Here is a 21,126-nt window from a genome sequence, read left to right on the forward strand (position 1 = left end):
AGATTTTCCTTGCACTGCCTAGGTTTCAGTTACCTGAAAAGACTTATTTAAAGACATTGAGCAATCTTTTATAAATGAATTCTTTTGGCTTAGATTTTACTTTCAGTAAATTTTTAACTTGAGTTACTTCATAAGATTGTCAGCTAAGTGTTTATAGGGACAAATCTCTAGGGTTGCTTTGGAGATTTGCTGCTTTGCTAACATTCAGTAGCACTTTGCAAATCAGAACTGTCCTTGCTTTACGTCGGGGCCATAGTAACTTCCTTAACTTGTGGAGGAACGGGCTGCTTCACCCTTTCTTTGCCTCATAGTCAGAATTGACATCGTGAAGTTAATTTTTAAAGAGCAGTTTCAGCATGATGTTTTTCCAGAACAAAATTTCTGTTTGTTCTGTTTGCCTCGGGACAAATGAGAAAAATTCAGTAGCTCGTGTAGATCATTCCATACATTAAATTTAGTATGGTAAATGGCGGCAGTGAATGTGAGGCTGCCTCTGAAGAGCTATTTAAAAAATGAATTTGTTCTTCTTTCTGTTCAAGTGCCACATCCCATTTCCAGGAAAGTAACCCGAGAAGCAGCTTGTGGTATTGGAGTCAGTGGCAGAGACAGACCTTTACAGTTAGTTTTACTTGTTTATTGGTTTTTAGACAGAAATCCAGTTAGATGGATGGTAGAGGAAGCGCTCTGTGCTAGGCGTACGGTATCTGTCTGGTAGCCAAGGGGATTTTTTTGTTTGTTTGTTCCTGCCCGCCCCCGATTTAAAATCATTTTTAGCATTACCTAGTGGTTTCCTCTGTGAATAGCTAGATTTTTGAGTGTTTGCATATACATATATACACACACTTTGCATGCAACGCCTTTGGTTATTATATGCAGTTCCTCCTTATGGGTGTGACGTTTCAGTGCCTTGTAAATAACCTTAATAGGGTTATGTAGCTCATGTTTCTGAGGGGACTTGTACGTCTCTGACATCTCATGCGTTCTGAGACGTGGTTGCAGTCGGGAGTTCTGTATCTACTCCCCCAGGCCTCTCTTTATGAATTCTCATCTGTATCCAGTCCTGTTGCTGGTGGAGCTCTGTCCCATTACGTCACTCGTGATACATAACACTTATAAAGCATTTCGTGTCCCAGGCACTGTTGTGAGTGCTTTACAAATACGCATTTGTGTTTAATCCACAACAACCTTTTGAGGTAAGTATGCTTCCTGCCACCCCCGTTTTAAAAAGAGGAAGCCGAGGCACAGAGCAGCTAACTTACCTGCCCTGGGTCACACAGCTAGTGTGTGGCAGAGGCCAGATTCCAACCCAGGCAGGATGGCTCTTCACTATGATGCTGTATATGGCACCACAGGAAGGTACAAAGGAAGGGAAGTAGGAAGTGAAGTGTACATTGAATACTAACTTTGAAGTCATATTAATAAAGTTACTTATTTTTTCTTTCTTGTTGGATTTAATTTTATTGGGTCATTTATCAAAACTTAATGTATTATTGTGAATGAAATAATACTTATAAAGTTTTATGTTTTTAGAGATTCTCAGGTATTTTTTTTATTGATGTGCCAAAGTTATATATTGGGATTTTAAAAAACTATATAGAGAAGCACTTTAGAGCCAAGTATAGTGGTAACTTGATTGTATTTGCCATAGTGGACAGAAAAAGTAAGTATTTTCCTTCTGGAGATTTTCACAGGGGAGCACAGTTGCTCTTACATTCTTTTTTTAAAAATACAATTCATGTACCATAATGTATACAGCTTTTAAAGTATACAGTTCACTGGTTTTTAATATATTCATAAGCTTGTCCAACCATCAGCCACGGTCTAGTTCCACAACATTTCATCTCCCCAAAAAGAAACCCTTGCACCTGCTAGCAGTCACTCCCCTTGGCAACCACTAGTCTACTACTTGTTTATGGATTTGCCTATTCTGGATATTTCATATAAATAAAACATGTGGCTTTTTGTGACTAGCGTCTTTCACTTAGCATGATGATTGAAGGTTCACCTGTGTTGTGGCATGTCCTTCATTCCTTTTTATTGCCAAATAATATTTCGATGTACGGATGGACCACATTTCATTCATTCATCCATCAGTAATGGGCATCAGAATTGTTTCCACTTTGTGGTGATTGTGAATAATGCTGCTGTGAACATTCGTGTACGAGTTTCTGTGTGGACGTCAGTTTTCAGTTTTCTTGGTTATACACCCAGGGGTGGAATTGATGCTCATCTACTCTTCTATGAGGACCATGAAGCATGGTCCTCATCCTACCAGAGTGAGTAGCTGCACAGCCCAGGGAAGGGAACACCTGTCTCCTTCCCTCTTCTGTTGCCATGGTACCCATCCAACTACCCATCAAGCTGCTATACAGAACACTGCCCCCACGAGGCTGTAGCGGACGGGTACGTAGGAAAACAAACCCTAGAGCCAGCAGCCTGTGCTTGAATCCTGGCTCTGAAACTTACTGGCTGTGTGGCTTTGGGCAAATTACATAACATCTCTGTGCCTCACTTTTCATCACTTGTAAAATGAGGATAATATCACATACCTTACAGGGTTTGGAGAATATTAACTTATTTATGTATAAATATGAAGAGCTTAAAACAATGCCTGCTATGTAGTAGGTGCTGTGTACAGTGTTTGCTGCTGCTGTTATGAATCTTTTAAAAATAGTTCTTTACTTAACATTCTGTGAGAACTGTTTTTCCATCTTTCTCTAATAGTCTTCATAGTGTTCCATTTTCTCACTGATTTCTTAAATAACTTTTGGGTAAAGCAGAGGCTAGGTCTGGAGCCTTATTTTCATCTTAGGTTGGTTTTGGTGGTGACGTTGAGTTTATTTTGACACCATGATGATGGTGGTGGTGGAGGCAGCGGGCACATCGGACATTTACTGAGCTCTTCAGTGTGGCCGAGGGTGTTCTCAGGGCTCTGCACAGCTACTTTGTCTGATTCTTTCCAGCAATCTCATGCGGTGGGCACTCTCATGCCCCCATTTTCCATAGGAAGAAACGGAGACTCAGAGCATGTCTGTCAGCAGCATGACTACCGTATTCTCCATTTAATCCCCGGTCCCTAGACCAGCACCTGGGACTAGTTGACGCTTCCATAAATATTTGTAGAAGGAAGGAGTGAGTTTGCCCAAGATCACACAGCTCACAAACAGCCGCGCTGCCTTCGAGCCAGGCGGTCTGACTGCAGCGTGATTCTTAGTTCCACCGGGTCAGCTCTCATGATATTGACTTTACAACGTTGTAAACATTCTGGTCCACAATCTCATCCCATCACAGGACCTGTGTGTGGGTAACCACTGGAGATTACTCGTGCAGCCTCCGAAATAAATACCTGTGTAATGTGGGAAGCCTAGTCACCAAAGTGTGTTGTAAATTGTCACTCATCAGACATTCATGTGGAGCGCATAGGATCTGGCCCACGTTGTTTTCTTGGGGGTGAAACTAAGAGAATAAAGTCTTGGTATTTGTCATGTATTTTAGGAAATCGAAACGACTCAATTCCTTATTCAGCCCCTTTTCCTTAATCTGCTGAAAGCCTGAGTAGAGGTGAGGGTAAGAACATGTATTGTACGTTTTATATATTTAATGGGGAGTTAAAAGCTGGGACCACTTCACAGGCCACGTTGTTGCTGTTTTGACGGTTACCCCTTCTTCACTGCCTGTATCGGAAGCTGAACACCCTGCACCCCCCGCCCCCCTTTTTGAAGCTCTTCCCTTTAGTAGGTGGTTCCAGAAGCATTCTTTTTCCTGCCCTCCTGGACTGAGTACAGACATTCTACAAGATTAGTTAAAACAATTATGATACTAATGGAATCCAAAAGAAATTTCAGGGCAAGAACAGGAACTTTACTTTTGTTGATATTAGAACCAACTCAGATCTGTGCTACTTTTCTCCATAGGGCTTCACTACCATACATCTCTGCCCAGTTTTGCTTTTTCAGCATGTGCAACTGGGCTCGCATTGTGTTTGCAGCAATGAGTTGGATGTGTTAGGTTAAGCCACATGAAAATGCCATTTTTGTATGTTGAAAATGTCAAAATATTTGAAAAAATGGAATGTCAGAAATTTTATGTGATTCAGCCTAGCATAAGGCAATAATCAGTTGAGTAGCCGTTTTAAATAGGTAAGGATCCGGATGTCAGGACAGAAACTTCCTATTAACAGTTACTGACTAGAGTGAACTCATGTTGGATGCATTTGCCTCCAGGAAAGGTTTGAGATCAATAATCATTAAATATGAGGTAGCTTTGCTAAGTCTTCCAGAGAATGCAAAAAAGCATTTCTCAAAACACTGATCATCTAGGTGGGAAGGCAAAACCAGCATTGTCAGAGAGTTAAGCAGGGTTGCCAGGATGTTTATAGTTCAGTGTCAGGTGAGAGAGGCAGTGCGGTGTGGACTGGAGTTCATGAAAAGGCAAGGTGATGGGGGTTAAAAAAGGAAAGGGGGGCTTCCCCAGTGGCACAGTGGTTGAGAACCTGCCTGCCAATGCGGGGGACACGGGTTCGAGCCCTGGTCTGGGAGGGTCCCACATGCCGTGGAGCAGCTGGGCCCGTGCACCACAACTACTGAGCCTGCGCTTCTGGAGCCTGTGCTCCGCAACAAGAGAGGCCGCGATAGTGAGAGGTCCGCGCACCGCGATGAAGAGTGGCCCCCATTCGCCGCAACTAGAGAAAGCCCTCGCACAGAAACGAAAGACTCAACACAGCCAAAAATAAATAAATAAATTTAAAAAAAAAAGAAAGGAGGTGATTTCCAAAGGCAGGCTTGAGCTCCTGTCAAGGATGGGAAGGAGGTCCATGGGCAGTGAAGGGCGGAGGGGAGGCTGGGGCAGAGGTGGGAGCTGGCAGGGCTTCCAAAGAGGTGGGTGAGTAGTTAGCTCGTGTGGCTTGTGGAGGAGCAGGGGGTTGGAAGTGAGCTCAGGGCTGCACAGTTTGTGTTGTTAAGCTGAATGGATGGGGTGTTACCTTGCACGTGGTTTTCTAATCAAGTTTCTGTCCTGACATCCGGATCCTGACTTATTTAAAACAGCTACTCAGCTGATTACTGCCTTATACTAGGCTGAATCACATAAAATTTCTGACATTCCATTTTTTCAAATATTTTGACATTTTCAACATACAAAAATGGCATTTTCGTGTGGCTTAACCTAATACATTCATCCAGATGGTGCTGGGGCCCATCCGTTGAGTGCAGGTTCCCCTGTTCTACTCTTGCCTGTGTGAGTCTGTACTTGCAGGAGCACAGTTTAGAAATCTGTAACCAGCCCGTGAGGTTTGGAAACCACAGATGGGCCAGTCTCTCAAGTTCACACTGCAGCCCATCTGCATTGGAGCCACCTGGCAGCGCTTGTTAGATTACTGAGCTCTGCCCCAGAGCTGTTGAGTCAGAAGCTCTGGGAATGGGGCTTGGCAGACTACATTTTCAACGAGCTTCTCAGGCAGTTCTTGGCGCACTGAAATTTGAGAGCCATTGCGGTAGTCTGAAGAGCTTGGAGGACATAACCCTTGCGTGTATGCTTTTTGTACTTTTAAGGTATCTTGAAAAACTGTTCTGATTAGAGCCACACGTGAGCTTGTTCTAGAAACTAGCCTGGACCAGTAAGCAAGGAAGTCAAAAGTCGCCATAAATAAGAGTCAGCCTGGATGTCCAGCTGGTGGGTGTGGAGAGAGGCCAAGGAGAGAGAAGTGGGTTAAGGAGGAGAGTTGGATTAGCAGAGATGTTGTAGTGGACACTTGCTGCTCAGGAAATGTCCATTTTCCCTTAACAGCCCCTGGTCTCTTTCCTGTTGGGTCCAGATTGGTGGGTCTGCAACCCAGTACCCTGCTTTCCCCAGCCAGGCACATGCATGACCCTAGCAGGGCTGACCAGGTGCTCCCTCTTGGAATGTGAATATCAAGCAGAGGGACAAAGGCGCTGATACCAGGTGTGGTCACATTCATTCCTGTCCAGACCATTTTGCTCTGGGACTGTTGCGGCTCCTCTTTGCTGGTCTCTCAAGCTGCCTTGGTTTCTGACAGTGTCCTAAGTCCCTTTCTCTGGCCTGCAGTCAATTCCATGAGTTCCCAGTGGCTCTTCAGTGAAGGCCCTTTCTCTGAGTTAGCTGGAATGGATATCTGTTGCCACCAGAGGACCCAAGTGGGTTTTTTTTTTTTTTTTTTCCCCGCATCACGGCTTGTGGGATCTTAGTTCCCTGCCCAGGGACCGAACCTGTTTTCCCCTGCAGTGAAAGCGTGGAGTCCTAACCACTGGACCGCCAGGGACTTCCCCGAGCCGTAAGTGTTGGAGCTGGCGCCCATGATCTCCATTAGCAGTGTGGTGTGAGGGCAGGACGGCACCAGAGCTAGTGAGGCCACAGGAGAGGCTCTAGAGACACCCCTCTCATTTGGGGAAGAGTTTGAGGCCAAATTCAGATTTGGAAGAAGACGGAGAAAGAATGCCAGGCCAGCCAGAAACCAAAGGGACAGAAGAGAAAACACTGTCAGCCAAGAACCTGGATGCAGCTGGGTAGCGAGAAGTCATATCTCTACTTTGCTGGGTTCATCCGTTGTTATATTTTTATGTTTTGCTTTTTAAAAATTCCTTTGACTATTTTAGATGATCTTAAGGGAATGAAGAGTGGAGAGAGACAGGGGAGGGTTTGGTCCATTCTGAGGCCATCATAGCTAGAGGGGTCGTCCAGGAAACCTGGTGGGGCATTTCAGATATGACGGGAGCAGGGTTGTAGGTAGATTCATCTAGCGGAGCAATGGTGCGTGGTGTGGATTGAGTGGGAAAGAACAGGACAGAAAGAAAACAGAATACGAGAGGTGATTTTGAGGGGTCCTTCTTTGCTGAGTCTGGGAGAGCAGCCTGAGGAGGCAAAGGGCAGAGGTGCGCTTTCTGTGTCATCGCCATGGTGCAGCTCCACCTGATACATGTGGCTCCTGCGTAACCACATGTATGTAACGGTCATATGTGTGTCACTAGGAGAACTGTACACACAAGTGTGAGGGAGAGGGGAGAAGAATGAATCAACGACCACTTGAAAGTTTAGAAAGATCAGCTCCCAGGAGAATTATTGACAGAAATTGGTCCCTGGTTTGGAGGAGGAAAATGATAAACTGAATGAGAGGCAGTAGGATACTCCCTATGAAAATATCCAAGGGATTATTGTTCATTTTGTTGGCTGTGTAATGGGACTGTAGTTATGTTAAAGAGAAAGGTCTTTATCTGCATCCAGTGAATTGTGTATGGATGAAAGAGATTAATGTGGGGCTTTAAAATCCTCCAACAAACAAACTAGCAAGAAGTTTGCTTGGGATAAACAGGCCAAACACCTTTTTCGTGAATCTTTTCCTCTTTTCTCTGCACCTCAGTTCCCTAAAGGGCACCATCAGCTGAAAACCCGGACGTTCCTCCCAACCCTTTCACCCTCTCTGCCCAGTGGGTTGGAAAGTCCTGTCGATCCTCCTAAAATCCTTTAAATATTTCCTGCTGACACCGCCTCAGTCTAGCCCTCACCAGATCTCATCTGAAATACTGCGGTCGCTTTAACTCATTCACTCGCCCCTCGCCTGCTCCAGTCGGATCCGTCTTCCTCATTAGAATCAGGGTCCCCCGTTGGACGAGTAGATGGACCCCGAGAAGTGCGTGTACTGGCCAGTCTGCAGACGATGGCTTAGAAGACCCAGCAGAGACACGGAGGCCACGTAGGTGGTACGGAAAGCCCGGGTCTGCCCGGGGTGAACTTCGTGCTGCCCCTGCTGCGTCGAGCTGCCGGCCGGCAAGATGGTTCTTAAGTCATTCCAGGCGAAAGGACGCAGTTGACCTAGCTGTGTAATGAGCACCGTGGATCTGAGGCACCAGATCCTAATGATGTAGCCCATTTGAGTAGTGACTTAGGTACAATCGGTGGGGTATGTGGGGAAGATAACACGTGTATGTTTTTGCTGTTCTCATTGTAAATAGATCCTGTCTTCTAGAGAGCAGCCTGGAAATACATGAGTTTCAAAATAACGTCTCTCCTTAGATTTGATAATCATCTGTTTGAGGTGTTATTCCGTAACAAATTGTAGTAGAGGTACATGTTCAAAGCTGAAGTACAAACTCCCATTCCTCCCTCCAGACCTTCCTTCCGTGGTTTCTCCCATGTCGGCTGAAGGCAACTTCATCCTTTGCAGTTTCTCACTCAGAATCCCTCGGCCTTGGCCTTACTTTCAAAACCCATCTGACCACTTCCCACCGTCCCATGTCCTCCCTGGTCTGTCCTTCAGCATCTCTGCCTGGGTCACTCCAGTATCCACCTTTGCCCTCTGACAGACTTATTTTCAGCACAGCAGTCAGATGGATTCTTTCAGACTGTGAGCCATATTTATTTATTTCTCTGCTCAAAACTCTCCAGTCATGCCCTCCTCCCTTGGGGGAGAAGCTGCAATTGTGTAGTAACTGCCGTAGCTTCAGGTTGCTTGTCTGTATCTCACCTCATCTTTTGTCCTCCCCTGTGCTCGGCCACTGAGCAGCACACGCCTCCTTGTTCCTGAGCCGGGCCAGGCCCAGGTCTGCCTCAGGACCTTTGCACTCGCTGTTCCCTCTGTGTGGAACTCTTCCCCAGATGAGCATGTGGTTTGCTCCCTTAGTTTCCTCTGGTTTCTACTTCTATTAACGTTACCTTATCAATGCAGCCTTCCCCGGACACCTGATTTATCTTAACATGTACTGGAAACACCCCAGTGCCTTCCTACCCTCGAGGTCCTCCCTCCCCCTCCTCCTAGCCTGATAGCCCCAAGGAGTGACTGAGGGAGTTTCAGCTTTTGGCAAACAGTTCCACTCTCCTCATAATCTCAGAAACAGTCTCAAGGACATTGCCTGAATGATGAGTGTCGTTAAACTCTTACTCAGCAATGCACCAAGTGGGCGGCATCACCCAGGTCAGACGCTTCATCCCAGGGTCTTAAATCTCACTTGCCTACACAGCTGCCTTGTCGGGAAAGCACATGCTGTCACGGTGAGTGATGTGAGACGGCCTCACCATTTTCTCTTCAGAACAGCAAACTCCAAGTCAAAAACCGAGACGTTACCTCTGAATTAAAGCAGGGCAACTTGATTTATCTTAACATGTACTGTGCTGTATTGGTATGCACCCAAAAAGTGTGAATGTAATCTAGTGACTGAGCGTTCTGGAAAACAGTTGGACACAGCTGGTACCCAGCAGTTCTGCTCATGGTGGATTCTAGAGCAGTGGTCAGCCAGCCTTTCTGTAAAAAGCTGGTAGTGAGAGTTTGAGGCTTTGCAGCCCGCAGGGTCTCTTCGGCAGTGACCCAACTGTGCCACTATCGGGGGAGGGGAAAGCGGCCCTAGACAAGACATTAGCAGGTCTGTGTCCTGATAAAACATCACTTATGGACACTGAAGTTTGAATTTCATGTAAGTTTCTTGTGTCATGAAGTGATAACACAGAAGCCATTTTCAGCTCGCAGGCCGTTCGAAATCATGCCCTGGCTGGACTTGACCTGCGGGTTTGCCCCCACCACTCTGAGCAGCGCTGGCCTGTTGAGCTTGCGATGGTGGTGGAATGCCCTGTCCATGTCCCCATTCAGTGGTTACTAGTCACGCGTGGCTGTTGAGCCCTTGAAATGCAGCCACTGCGACCGAGGAACTGAGTTTTTAATATCACACACTAAAATATGAATTTTAGTTCAATTTTTAGCAGCCCCATGTGGCTAGGGGCTCCTGTACCGGGCAGCACAGATCTGGAGAGAGCCTGCGTATGTGCCCAGGAGGCAGGACAGAAGGACCCACCGTAGCCTTGTTCATACACAGCAAAACACTGGAGTTACAGTGTGTTCACACAATGGGAAATAATTACAGTGACAGCAAACGTTCATGGAGCGCTTTCTTTGTGCCGGGCAATGTTTTAAGCGCTTATGTTTTAACTCATTGGGTTCTCCCTGTGTGTGCTCTTGAGAGTGAATGAACTATGTGACTGCATATGCCAACAAGGACGAAGGCATCTCAGACACACACGGTTGGAACAGGTCGAGTGAAAAAGCAAGTCACAAAAATTGCACACCGTATGATGGCCATGTTTTGAAACTCAAAAATAAACAACACTGTTGAGGGATATGCAAATATGTGGTAAAACCATTAAAAAAAAAAAAAAAGGCAGGGAATTGAGGCTGTGTAACCTCTGGGGGGAGGGACGGTTTCCCCAGCGAGGCCACGCTGAGTCCGGGGAGAGGGACTCCTGATCTTCTCGTGTCTGCTCTGTAGGGGTCGTAGGGTGAGGTGAGCAGCATTTATATTGACTTGGGAGAACAGCTGTTTTCACGAAATAAAAGCCGTGATTGTTGTGGCATCGCTGCAGTTAGTACGGAATCTGGTTTCAGTTCGCATTTAAGTGTATGTTCCATTGGAAGAGGGCTTTGTATTTGTTGCCTTGGTTGGGTACTTTAGGTGAGAACACATTATTATTCAGCTCAAGAACAAAGGGTTAAAATAAAACCCTTTCCTCCAACTGTTTTGTTAAATCTAACGACGAGTTGAATGTTACCAGAATCTAGCCACTGAGAACTTAGCTTGAAAATGAAAATCCGAAAACTGTAAAATAACAAGTAGACTTACTTAGAAACCGTTATCATCAAAGCAGTCATGATGAGAAAAATCCTCATGACACCTGAGGGTGTGAAGAGACTTGATAGCAGTATTTCATCACTAGGCTAGTGTAACCTGTGGTAAGTTGGAGTCATAGAGATGTTTTGTTACTGAAGATGCAGTTTTGCTAAAGCTGGCTACTGAATTTGTTGTTAAATTATGTCAACCTTTTCTATGTAATATGTGCATCTTTGACTATTTTTTTCCTTATTGTTTCGGCTTCCTTCTTTCCTGTGTTACTGACATGGGTTTATCTTTTCTCCCTTTAGAGAGTTTTGAGGTGACAGTCACCAAAGAAGGTGATAAAGGGTTCTTTCTATGCCTCTTATGAACATTAACCCACTAACTTTGTTTATAAAATTGGGAATCAGCCCTTAAACAGAAGAAATGTCATGTTCTCTTACCCCTATTTATTCTCCTACTTTGTTTCTATTTTTAAGTATATTGATGGGAATTGTATGTAACCAAACCCTTGGTTAGAAATATCTGGAAATCAGACATCCATTTGAACTATATGGATAATCCTGTTCCTTTTTTTAAAATTGGATTTAAGAGATTCACTTTGTAACCATTTTCTACTAGTTGTAATTTTGGAAGAGTTCAGTTTTATTTTTATGTGAAATATACTCTCTGAAGTTTTATACATACATCAAAGTATTTATATGTATTCTCCCATAGACCAGAATGGAAACCTAGATTTTAACTCCTAATTAAGCTTGTAGACCAACTTGGAGGTGCTTACGTTCCCAGGCAGGCTTCTTTTTCAGGTCTGATAGGATAAAGTCCGAAACAAAGGCAAGTCTAGCAAATCCCTCCCGAGAATGGAAACTGTATCTTAATCGTAGCTGATAGCTGTTGAAATGGATGCCTGAAAAGTTGGTATTTCTACCTTTTTCTCATTCAGTAGTTTGTTTTGATTCCCTAATTTTAGCCAGGCTCATTGCACAGGAAGACTTGTTTCTTCGATACATATATTTTTTTTTTTTTGACAGACTTTCTGTAATAATGGTGCTGAACCTATGCCTCACGCTTCTTCCTCTCTCAACACTTAACTGTGCCTTCTAGCCTCCTCTCTGGTCCAAATCAAAATAGCTGCCCAGCCCTGCCAGGTAGCTGGGCAGTTTCTCCGTGTTACCAGGCCTTGGCTGTTTGCTAATGAAACTACTTTGCCCTGGAGCTCTCTTAAGTACTCCTGTGAAATGCCTGCCTATATTTTTTCTCTTTCTCTCTTTTGTATTCCTGCATGAATGGATGCAAAGTTTAAACAAGTTGCTTGGAAAGCCAGAACATGCTTCTTTTTACTAAAGCCCCGGAACTTACCCCCCGTCCAAGCACAAGTGCCCTTGCTTTGTTCACAGACCCCCTAAACCCCTGGCTGCCAAATTGTTGTTGTTTATTTTCTTTGGGGGAGGAGGGGAGTGTGCCCTGGGTTTGTGTGGCGGAAATTCTAACCCATGCTGTTTTGACTCCCTAGGTGAGATTTGTGGATTTAAAATTCATGGTCAGAATGTCCCCTTTGATGCAGTAGTGGTGGATAAATCCACTGGCGAGGGAATCATTCGCTCAAAAGAGAAACTGGACTGTGAACTCCAGAAAGACTACACATTCACCATCCAGGCCTACGACTGCGGCAAGGGGCCCGATGGGGCCAACGTGAAAAAGTCTCATAAGTAAGTGATCTGGACAAAGAGCGTGTGTGTGTAAGGAAAGTGGTGACAGTTGCCGCTGCCCCAAGACTTCTTGTTTTTGAAACATGAGGCAGAGGCTAGTTCCCAGTTGTCCCCAGTGAGATTGTAAGCTCTTTGAGGGCAGGTATCCTGTTTACCCTTGTGTATGGCTCCCAGCAAGTGCCTGGCACATAGTAGGTGTTGAATAAATGAACAAATGAGTAATTTTATCCCACCAGATACTCTAGTAAAGAAACTAGGGCCTTACATTGAAAATTCAAAAAGCCTACTTTTTCCCAGAGGAAGATATTTTGTTGTTATGTGTATCTTATTTTTTCTGTAAATTTAAAGGGCATGAAACGCTTTTGAGCTGGTGGAAGAAAGCTGACTTCTGCACCCCATCCTGGGTGTGTTCACATCGTTCCTGCCAGTTGAGAACTACTGGTGTAACGGAGAAGATTGAACAAGACTTGGATTTAGCCTTTTTCTAGTCTTTTCTCCGCCACTTACTAGCCCTTCGACATTAGGCAAATTTAATTTTGTTGTGTCCCAGCTTCTCCTTAGTGTGTTGGCTAAGGAAGGAGGATACATAGGTGAGGTGAGGTCGCGTAACCCACTGTGAGGGTCAGGACGGATGGGTAGCGTTGGGGTGTGGAGGGCCTTGGTGAACAGTGCGAGTGCTGCATGCCAGCGAATCATGCCTCATCCTTTTTACAAAATGTGATATTATCATTTTCCTTGAAAAAGACCTCATTTCAGTCAGGGACCTTGTCTGGTTCAGAAACGTGCCCTGGTCAGTAGCACATGAGACTGACAGTTTTCTGTTTGTAGCCTGGTCTGATGATGCCCTAGTTTTCTTGTGCCCAGGCTGGGGAGATGGAACATGGAACCAGGAAGGGCAAGTAGAGGTCCTTCATTTGTTGGGTCAGCAGTGGATGCTATCCCAGCAGTGGGTTCCTGATGGTCTCTATTCCTTAGAAGCAGGGCAGAACTTGTTTTAATGCTCATCATTTCCCATCTTCTATCTGAACTTCTTAACCCTTCTTCCTAATTTTTTTCTGGATTTTGCAACAAAATATTTTTAACTGTTTGATTGGAGCGCAAACAGATGTCTGATATAGTTTATCTCCCTTCTGCCAGCCCTGCCACACATTGTCAAGAAAATCCCAAGTCTCTTATTTCCTATTACTGCCTTTTTACCAGCTCTCTCACTCGCTAGGACTTGGAAGAATCAACCAGATTCCTATTTTAACTTTAAAAGTTAAAGGAAATTTAAGAATAGGGCGGAATTTTATTCTTGGGGTAAAAAAACAAGCAAAACACACAGCCTTTCCCCTCCCCGCTTCTTCCAGAGCAACTGTCCATATTCAGGTGAACGACGTGAACGAATACGCACCTGTGTTCAAGGAGAAGTCCTACAAAGCCACGGTGGTAGAGGGGAAGCAGTATGACAGCGTCCTGAGGGTGGAGGCGGCGGACGCAGACTGCTCGCCCCAGTTCAGCCAGATTTGCAGCTATGAAATCGTCACCCCGGATGTGCCATTCGCTGTCGACAAAGATGGTGAGCACTCAGGAGCGTTCTTTCCTCACTGCGGGGGAGATGGGGTAGGCAGCCCCTCTGCGCCAGTCGGCTTCAAACCCAAACTTTGTCTGCACTTCGGTGAAACTCACAGTTGGTCCGTTCAGGCTGCTCTAACAAAATACCATAAACTTGGGGGGCCAAACAGCGGACACTTAACTTTTCACAGTTCTGGAGGCTGAGAAGTCCAAGATCAAGGTGCCGAACGTCCATGAGGACCTGCTTCTTGCTGTGTCCTCTCGTGGCAGGGAGAAAGCTCTAGTCTCTTCCTCTTGTAAGGACACTAGGCCCGTCATGAGGGCTCCACCCTCATGACCTCGTCTAAACCTCACCACCTCCCAGAGGCCCCACCTCCTACTACCATCACATTGAGAGTCAAGAGTTCAACATAAGAATCTGGGGGGACACACACATTCAGTCCGTAGCAAGACCTAACTTGGTGTGTCTGTCTCACATTTAAGTTTTTTTGTTTTTTAATTAAAGTGTAGTTGATTTACAGTGTTGTGTAAGTTTCAGGCGTACTGCAAAGTGATTCAGTTTTATATATATATATATATATATTTTTAGATTCTTTTCCCTTATATGTTATTACAAAATATTGACTATAGTTCCCTGTGCTATACAGTAGGTCTTTGTTGGTTATCTATTTTTTTTTAAACTTTTTTTTTTGAATTAATTTATTTATTTTTGGCTATGTTGGGTCTTCGTAGTTGCGCACGAGCTTTCTCTAGTTGCGGTGAGCAGGGGCTACTCTTCGTTGCGGTGCGCGGCCTTCTCGTTGCAGTGGCTTCTCTTGTTGTGGAGCACGGGCTCTAGGCGCACGGGCTTCAGTAGTTGTGGCACGTGGGCTCAGTGGTTGTGGCTCATGGGCTCTAGAGCGCAGGCTCAGTAGTTGTGGCGCACGGGCTTAGTTGCTCCATGGCACGTGGGATATTCCCGGACCAGGGCTTGAACCCTTGCCCCCTGCACTGGCAGGCTGATTCTTAACCACTGCGCCACCAGGGAGGCCCTATTTTATATATAGTAGTATGTGTATGTTTATCCCAATCTCCTAATTTATTTCCCCCCCTTCCCCTTTGGTAACCATAAGTTTGTTTTCTATGTCTATGGGTCTATTTCTGTTTTGTATGTAAGCTCATTTGTATAATTTTTTTAAACATTCCACATTTAAGGGATATCATGATGTTTGTCTGTCTGGCTTACTTCGCTTAGTATGATAACTGCTAGGTCCATCCATGTTGCTGCAAATGGCACTATTTCATTCTTTTTTATGGCTGAGTAATATTCCATTGTACATGTATACCACATCTTTATCCATTCATCTGTCGATGGACATTTAGTTTGCTTCCATGTCCTGGCTATTGTAAACAGTGTTGCAATGAACATTGGGGTGCACTGTATCTTTTTGAATTGTGGTTTTCTCCAGATATATGCCTAGGAGTGGGATTGCTGGATCATATGGTAGCTCTATTTTTAGTTTTTTAAGGACCCTCCATACTGTTCTTCATAGTGGCTGCACCAATTTACATTCCCAGCAACAGTGTAGGAGGGTTCCCTTTTCTCCACACCCTCTCCAGCATTTATTATTTGTAGACTTTTTGATGATGGCCATTCTGACTGGTGTGAGGTGATACCTCATTGTAGTTTTGATTTGCATTTCTCTAATAATTAGCGATGTTAAGCATCTTTTCATGCAGGTACCTTTTGGCCATCTATATCTGGAGAAATGTCTATTTAGGTCACGTTTAAGTAAAAAAAGCCTCTTTTCTGGCACCAAATCTTGTGTTCTCTTATAGGGTGATCCTCTTTTTCCTTTCCCACCAAAATCGAATAAAAATCCCCCACCTAAGGTGTTTTTATTTTTTTATCTCCCTGCCTTTCAGTCAGCGTGCGTCTGAATGAGACTGCCTCTTGGTCAGTTTCGTTTTCTGTTCTCCATCAGATTTGACTTTTCTGCCTCGTCTTGAAGATGAAGGTTGATACCTCGCTGCCAGACACCCCGCCATCCTTAGTAATTGACTAGAATTAACTTATTCTGGAGCACAGCTTCTTTATTAGGTTATGGCTTCTTGATGATGCCATGGTGTCTCCATTGTTAATGCATAGTCCAGAATCTTCGATGAAATGATGGACATTGCAAACACTTTGCAGACATTTGTACTCATGTTCAAAAAGCAGGCTTCTGTTCTACTGGCTGAGGGTAGGAAATCTCTCTCTAACAAAGTAAATCTTTTAGCAAGAAGTATTTAATGCAGCTCCATCTTGTATTTTTATAAATTTATTTATTTATTTGTTTTTATTTTTGGCTGTGTTGGGTCTTCGTTGCTGTGCGCGGGCTTTCTCTAGTTGCGGCGAGCAGGGGCTACTCTTCATTGCGGTGCGCGGGTTTCTCATTGCAGTGGCTTCTCTTGTTGCGGAGCATGGGCTCTAGGTGCACAGGCTTCGGTAGTTGTGGCACGTGGGCGTTAGAGCGCAGGCTTAGTAGTTGTGGCGCACGGGCTTAGTTGCTCCGCGGCACGTGGGATCTTCCCGGACCAGGGCTCGAACCTGTGTCCCCTGCATCGGCAGGCGGATTCTTAACCACTGTGCCACCAGGGAAGCCCTCCATCTTGTATTTAATATTTGAAATACTTGAATTATTTTGTCTCTTTTATTCTCTTACATGTTAACTCTTAAATCTTAAATATAAAACCAAATACAACTATAAGAATAAATGGAGGCTGAATTCTGTAGACTCATTCCTCTGCTTAAACAATCCTTCAAGGTGGATTTAGTGTGTGTTCAAGCTCAGGAAAGCATGAATGTTAATTATCTCAAGTATCAGTTTATTTCTATGTCAGTGTTTCCAGGGCTGAAAGCATGTGCATTTTGTGTTTCAGCATAGGACGACAGAAGTCAAAAACAGTGGGTTTGAAAATAATCGGGAAAATATATATATATATCTGAATCACTTTGCTGTACACCTGAAACTGACACAATCAACTATACGTCAATTAAAAAAAAAAAGTCAGAAGAGAGAAGCAGAATGGGTTTGGGTTCTCACTGTTGTTTTTCCTCTTGGCAGGTTATATAAAAAACACAGAGAAGCTGAGCTACAGGAAAGCACAGCAGTACAAGCTGACAGTCACGGCCTACGACTGCGGGAAGAAGAGGGCAACAGAAGATGTTTTGGTGAAAATCAGCATCAAGCCCACCTGCACCCCTGGGTGGCAAGGTGAGCCTCACTGTCTCTCTGCTGCTGTCACACCTGCTCTGAAAACTTGTTCACCACGGAGACCTAACAGGAGTTTTCTTTCCCCCCGCCGCCCGTGTGTGGGCCCACACAGGATGGAACAACAGGGTCGAGTACGAGCCTGGCACTGGTGCTTTGGCGCTCTTCCCAAACGTCCACCTGGAGACATGTGACGAATCGGTGGCCTCAGTACAGGTGACGGTGGAGCTGGAGACCAGCCACATAGGGAAGGGCTGTGACCGCGACACCTACTCCGAGAAGTCCCTTCACCGGCTCTGTGGTAAGGAGGCGAGAGAGGGACCCTGAACCCCCTAGAAGTCTGTTCAGAAGTGTGTGTGTGTGGTGTGTGTGTGTGGTGTGTGTGTGTGTCTGTGCATTTTAAGAACCACTGATTTGAAGCGAGTATTTCTCTAACGTGCATTGAGAATCATCAAAATAGGCATTCTATAAGTGGAGTGAGCTTTAAATGAAATGAGACGTTTATGTAAGGACTGAAGGAACAAAAAAGCTATAGGTAATGCAATAGCTTTTGGCAAACGTGAAGTAGAAAATGAAAACTAAGGAAACCTGCATCGAATTTATAGTCTTTATGTCCCACAAACAAGGTGTGGAGCAGCTGAGAGACAGAATGATCGCAAATCTGACCCAAGGCTAGTTCTCCATCTTCACCGTCAGTTTGGATATTTTTCTGGTTTGTCTGGATGAGGTAAAGGTGAGGTATGGATGCCTCTCGGGGAAAATGCTGAGGAGGAATGTTCCACTTGGCCGGTGGTAAAACACCAGTAACTTCAGTGGCCTCTTGATGCTTGGAAGGGCCTTTTGTAGGGAGCATTTTCCAGTACTCATCTGTCTTTTCACTAAGTGATAACGACAGTTAGATTTAGGCAACCAGTTTTCTTTCATAACTGGAAATTGTCATATGAAGAATAAGCAAAAGGGAAAAAGTATATTCTCTTCTGGCTCGTCCTGATTCTGAATCCAAATATTCATAATCATGTACCTAAATGTATGTAAGTAAAGAGGTCTGGAATATTTTCTATTTTATACTATGTAAGTATAGTGTAAAAAACGTACTTTCTCATAATGCCATTATTTTTTATGGTATTAAATGAACATTCTCTCAGCAGAACAGTTTGAATGTAGAAAGAATTTTCTATTTGAGTGTTTACTGTACGCTAGGTCCTTCCACATGTGTTATTTCATTTAATCTTCCCATCAGGCCTACAAAGGTGGTAGCATTGGCCTCGTCTTTACAGAAGAATTAGTGGAGACCGAGGGAGGCTGAGTCGCTTGCCCAAGGTCACACTTTTAGGAAGTGGCCGAGCTGGGATTTGGACCAAGATCATATGATACTCAAAAGACCAGGCTGTCCCAGCCAAGTCATGCTGCCGCTAGGAATAGAGAAGTCAAGGGCCCAGTGGCTGTGAAAGGTTGCAAGATCCTCTGTGGATGAATTTAAAAGAAAATCGAGCCTGGCAATGTGTAACAAAAGTTGTGAAAATGTTTCATGTTCTTTGGCTTAGCATCCCATTTCTAGGAATTTATCCTAAGGGAATAATCATGGAGACACACTGAAGTCCTCATCAAGGCAAGGTTTGTCACAGAGAAAAAATAGGGACAACTCCGTGTGCACAGGACAGATCAGTTAAATATATCACAGCACAAATTCTATACAATGAAATGCTATTCAGACATTTTAAATTATGCTGTAAAGAATATTACTGGAATATGTACATAGCAGGACTCTCATTTTTATAATATATTCATATTATACATATTTTATAACATATATTCATACATATTATACATATTTTAATAATATGTGTACATTCATAAAGAAAGGACTGGAAGTGTTTATACCCAAATGTTAATAGTGGATATATTGGGGTGGGATCACAAGTAATGCTTCTTTTTTTTTCTCTTTTCTTTATTTTTTTATTGAAGTATAGTTGCTGTACAACATAGTGATTCACAGTTTTTAAAGGTTATACTCCTCTTTTTTTCTTCCTTTAAAAAAAAATCCATAGTTATTACTTATGAATCTTTTTAATAATAAAAACCCTTATTTTTGAGGAGAAGCAAACTGGAACTAGCAAACTGTATAACCATTAAGATAAAAGCGGTACCTTAATACATGCACCCCAGTGTTCATAGCAGCTCTGTTTACAATAACCAAGACATGGAAGTCACCAAAGTGTCCACTGACAGATGAATGGGTAAAGAAGATATGTATATATATGTGTGTGTATATATGTATACACACATGCACACACACACACAGTGGAATATTACTCAGCCATAAAAAAGAATGAGATATTGCCATTTGCAGCAACATGGGTGGACCTAGAGATTGTCATATTAAGTGAAGTAAGTCAGACAAAGACACATATCATATGCTATCACTTATATGTGGAATCTAAAAAAAGTATACAAATGAACTTATTTATAAAACAGAAATAGACTCACAGACATAGAAAACAAACTTATGGTTACCAAAGGGGGGGAGGGAGAGATAAATTAGGACTTTGGGATAAATATATACACACTACCCTATATAAAATAGATAAACAAGGACCTACTGTATAGCACAGGGAACTATACTCAATATCTTGTACTAACCTATAACAGAAGAGAATGTAAAAAAAAGAATACATGTATTTATATATGTATGTATAACTGAATCACTTTGCTGTACACCTGAAACTAACACAACATTGTAAATCAACTCTAGTTCAATTAAAAAAACAAACAAACAAAGACAGTACCTTAGTGTGGCTTTGAAATGCTTATCCCTTTTGAGTTCGTCGCATGATGCCTAGTGAGCGTCTCCATGTTGCTTAGGCGCTGCGTCTGGCACAGCTGAGCTGCTCCCTTCCCCGGGCGGCTCCTTGAACTGGACCATCGGCCTCCCCACTGACAATGGCCACGACAGCGACCAGGTCTTTGAGTTCAATGGCACTCAAGGGGTGAGGGTCCCAGATGGCGTCGTTTCCGTCAACCCCAAGGAGCCTTTTACGATCTCTGTGTGGATGAGGCACGGGCCGTTTGGCAGGAAGAAGGAGACGGTCCTTTGCAGCTCAGACAAAACAGGTGGGTGAGCTTCGCTGTAAGGGGCGCCCGCTGCAGTGGTGCCTGGAGGTGGGCACCTTATTCTAACCCTAAAGGCTCCCACACGCTCTTGGTGACACACGTTGTTCTGTGCTCAAGACACTGCGCTGGTCTCTGGGCGTTTGTTAGCTTTACTCAGTGGATTGGGCCCCTCTTCTCAGTAAAGGCCAAGCGTATTTTTTCCTAAACCCTGCCTTGGCCCACCATGGAGAGTTCATCCATGCTGATAAAAACTGTGTCTTCAAGATCCATTAAAGAAATAGCTTTTATTTCTCCTTTGGGTCTTAAGTCGGCAGTTTACTAGTAGAATTACTCTTCGCAGATATGAACCGACACCATTATTCACTCTATGTCCACGGCTGCCGGCTTATTTTCCTCCTCCGTCAGGATCCTTCAGAAGAGAAGAAATACAAACCTGCAGAATTCCACTGGAAGTTGAATCAGGTGAGCGCATGGAAAACTCACTGCTATGGATGTTTTTCAGAGAGATTAAATGGGCATTGCGACCGTGAACAGGACCGGCTGTTTATGGGCAGGGTTTATTGAAGATTTTATGATTTCTGTGTCTGTGGGTAATACGACAGCAAATTAAATCCACTGAACTCCCTTTTACTGAAAGCCTAAGTTTGTTTTTTTTACATGTACGTGTTTTATACATAAAATACTAATACAGGCATACCTCATTTTATTGCACTTCACAGATATTGCAGTTTTTATAAATTGAAGGCTTGTGGCAACCCTGCATTGTCAGATAATGTTAGCATTTTTTAGCAGTATTTTTTTTTTCTTTTTTCTTTTTTCACACACACACACTGTATTTTATTTTTACAAGAGAGCAGTATTTTTTAATTAAGGTATGCACACTTATTTTTTAGACATAGTGCAGTTGCACAC

At 43.9% G+C, this 21,126-nt stretch overlaps 1 protein-coding gene across 3 annotated transcripts in view; it reads left to right on the plus strand.

Annotated features, from left to right (window-relative positions):
- CLSTN1 (calsyntenin 1) overlaps positions 1 to 21,126 on the plus strand; it is a 78,195-nt gene that overhangs the window by 41,091 nt on the left and 15,978 nt on the right. For 2 of the 3 annotated variants that reach the window (XM_082461154.1, XM_082461156.1), the window contains exons 3-9: positions 10,916 to 10,945; positions 12,121 to 12,316; positions 13,666 to 13,874; positions 16,957 to 17,106; positions 17,219 to 17,404; positions 19,966 to 20,214; positions 20,555 to 20,676. In XM_082461154.1, coding sequence (XP_082317280.1) covers positions 10,916 to 10,945; positions 12,121 to 12,316; positions 13,666 to 13,874; positions 16,957 to 17,106; positions 17,219 to 17,404; positions 19,966 to 20,214; positions 20,555 to 20,676 — 1,142 coding nt within the window. The remainder of the gene's footprint in view (positions 1 to 10,915; positions 10,946 to 12,120; positions 12,317 to 13,665; positions 13,875 to 16,956; positions 17,107 to 17,218; positions 17,405 to 19,965; positions 20,215 to 20,554; positions 20,677 to 21,126) is intronic. The other variant, XM_082461155.1, reaches the window with a different exon arrangement.

The sequence above is a fragment of the Balaenoptera physalus genome (assembly GCF_965194825.1).
Source record: "Balaenoptera physalus genome assembly, chromosome: 1".
NCBI lineage: Eukaryota > Metazoa > Chordata > Mammalia > Artiodactyla > Balaenopteridae > Balaenoptera > Balaenoptera physalus.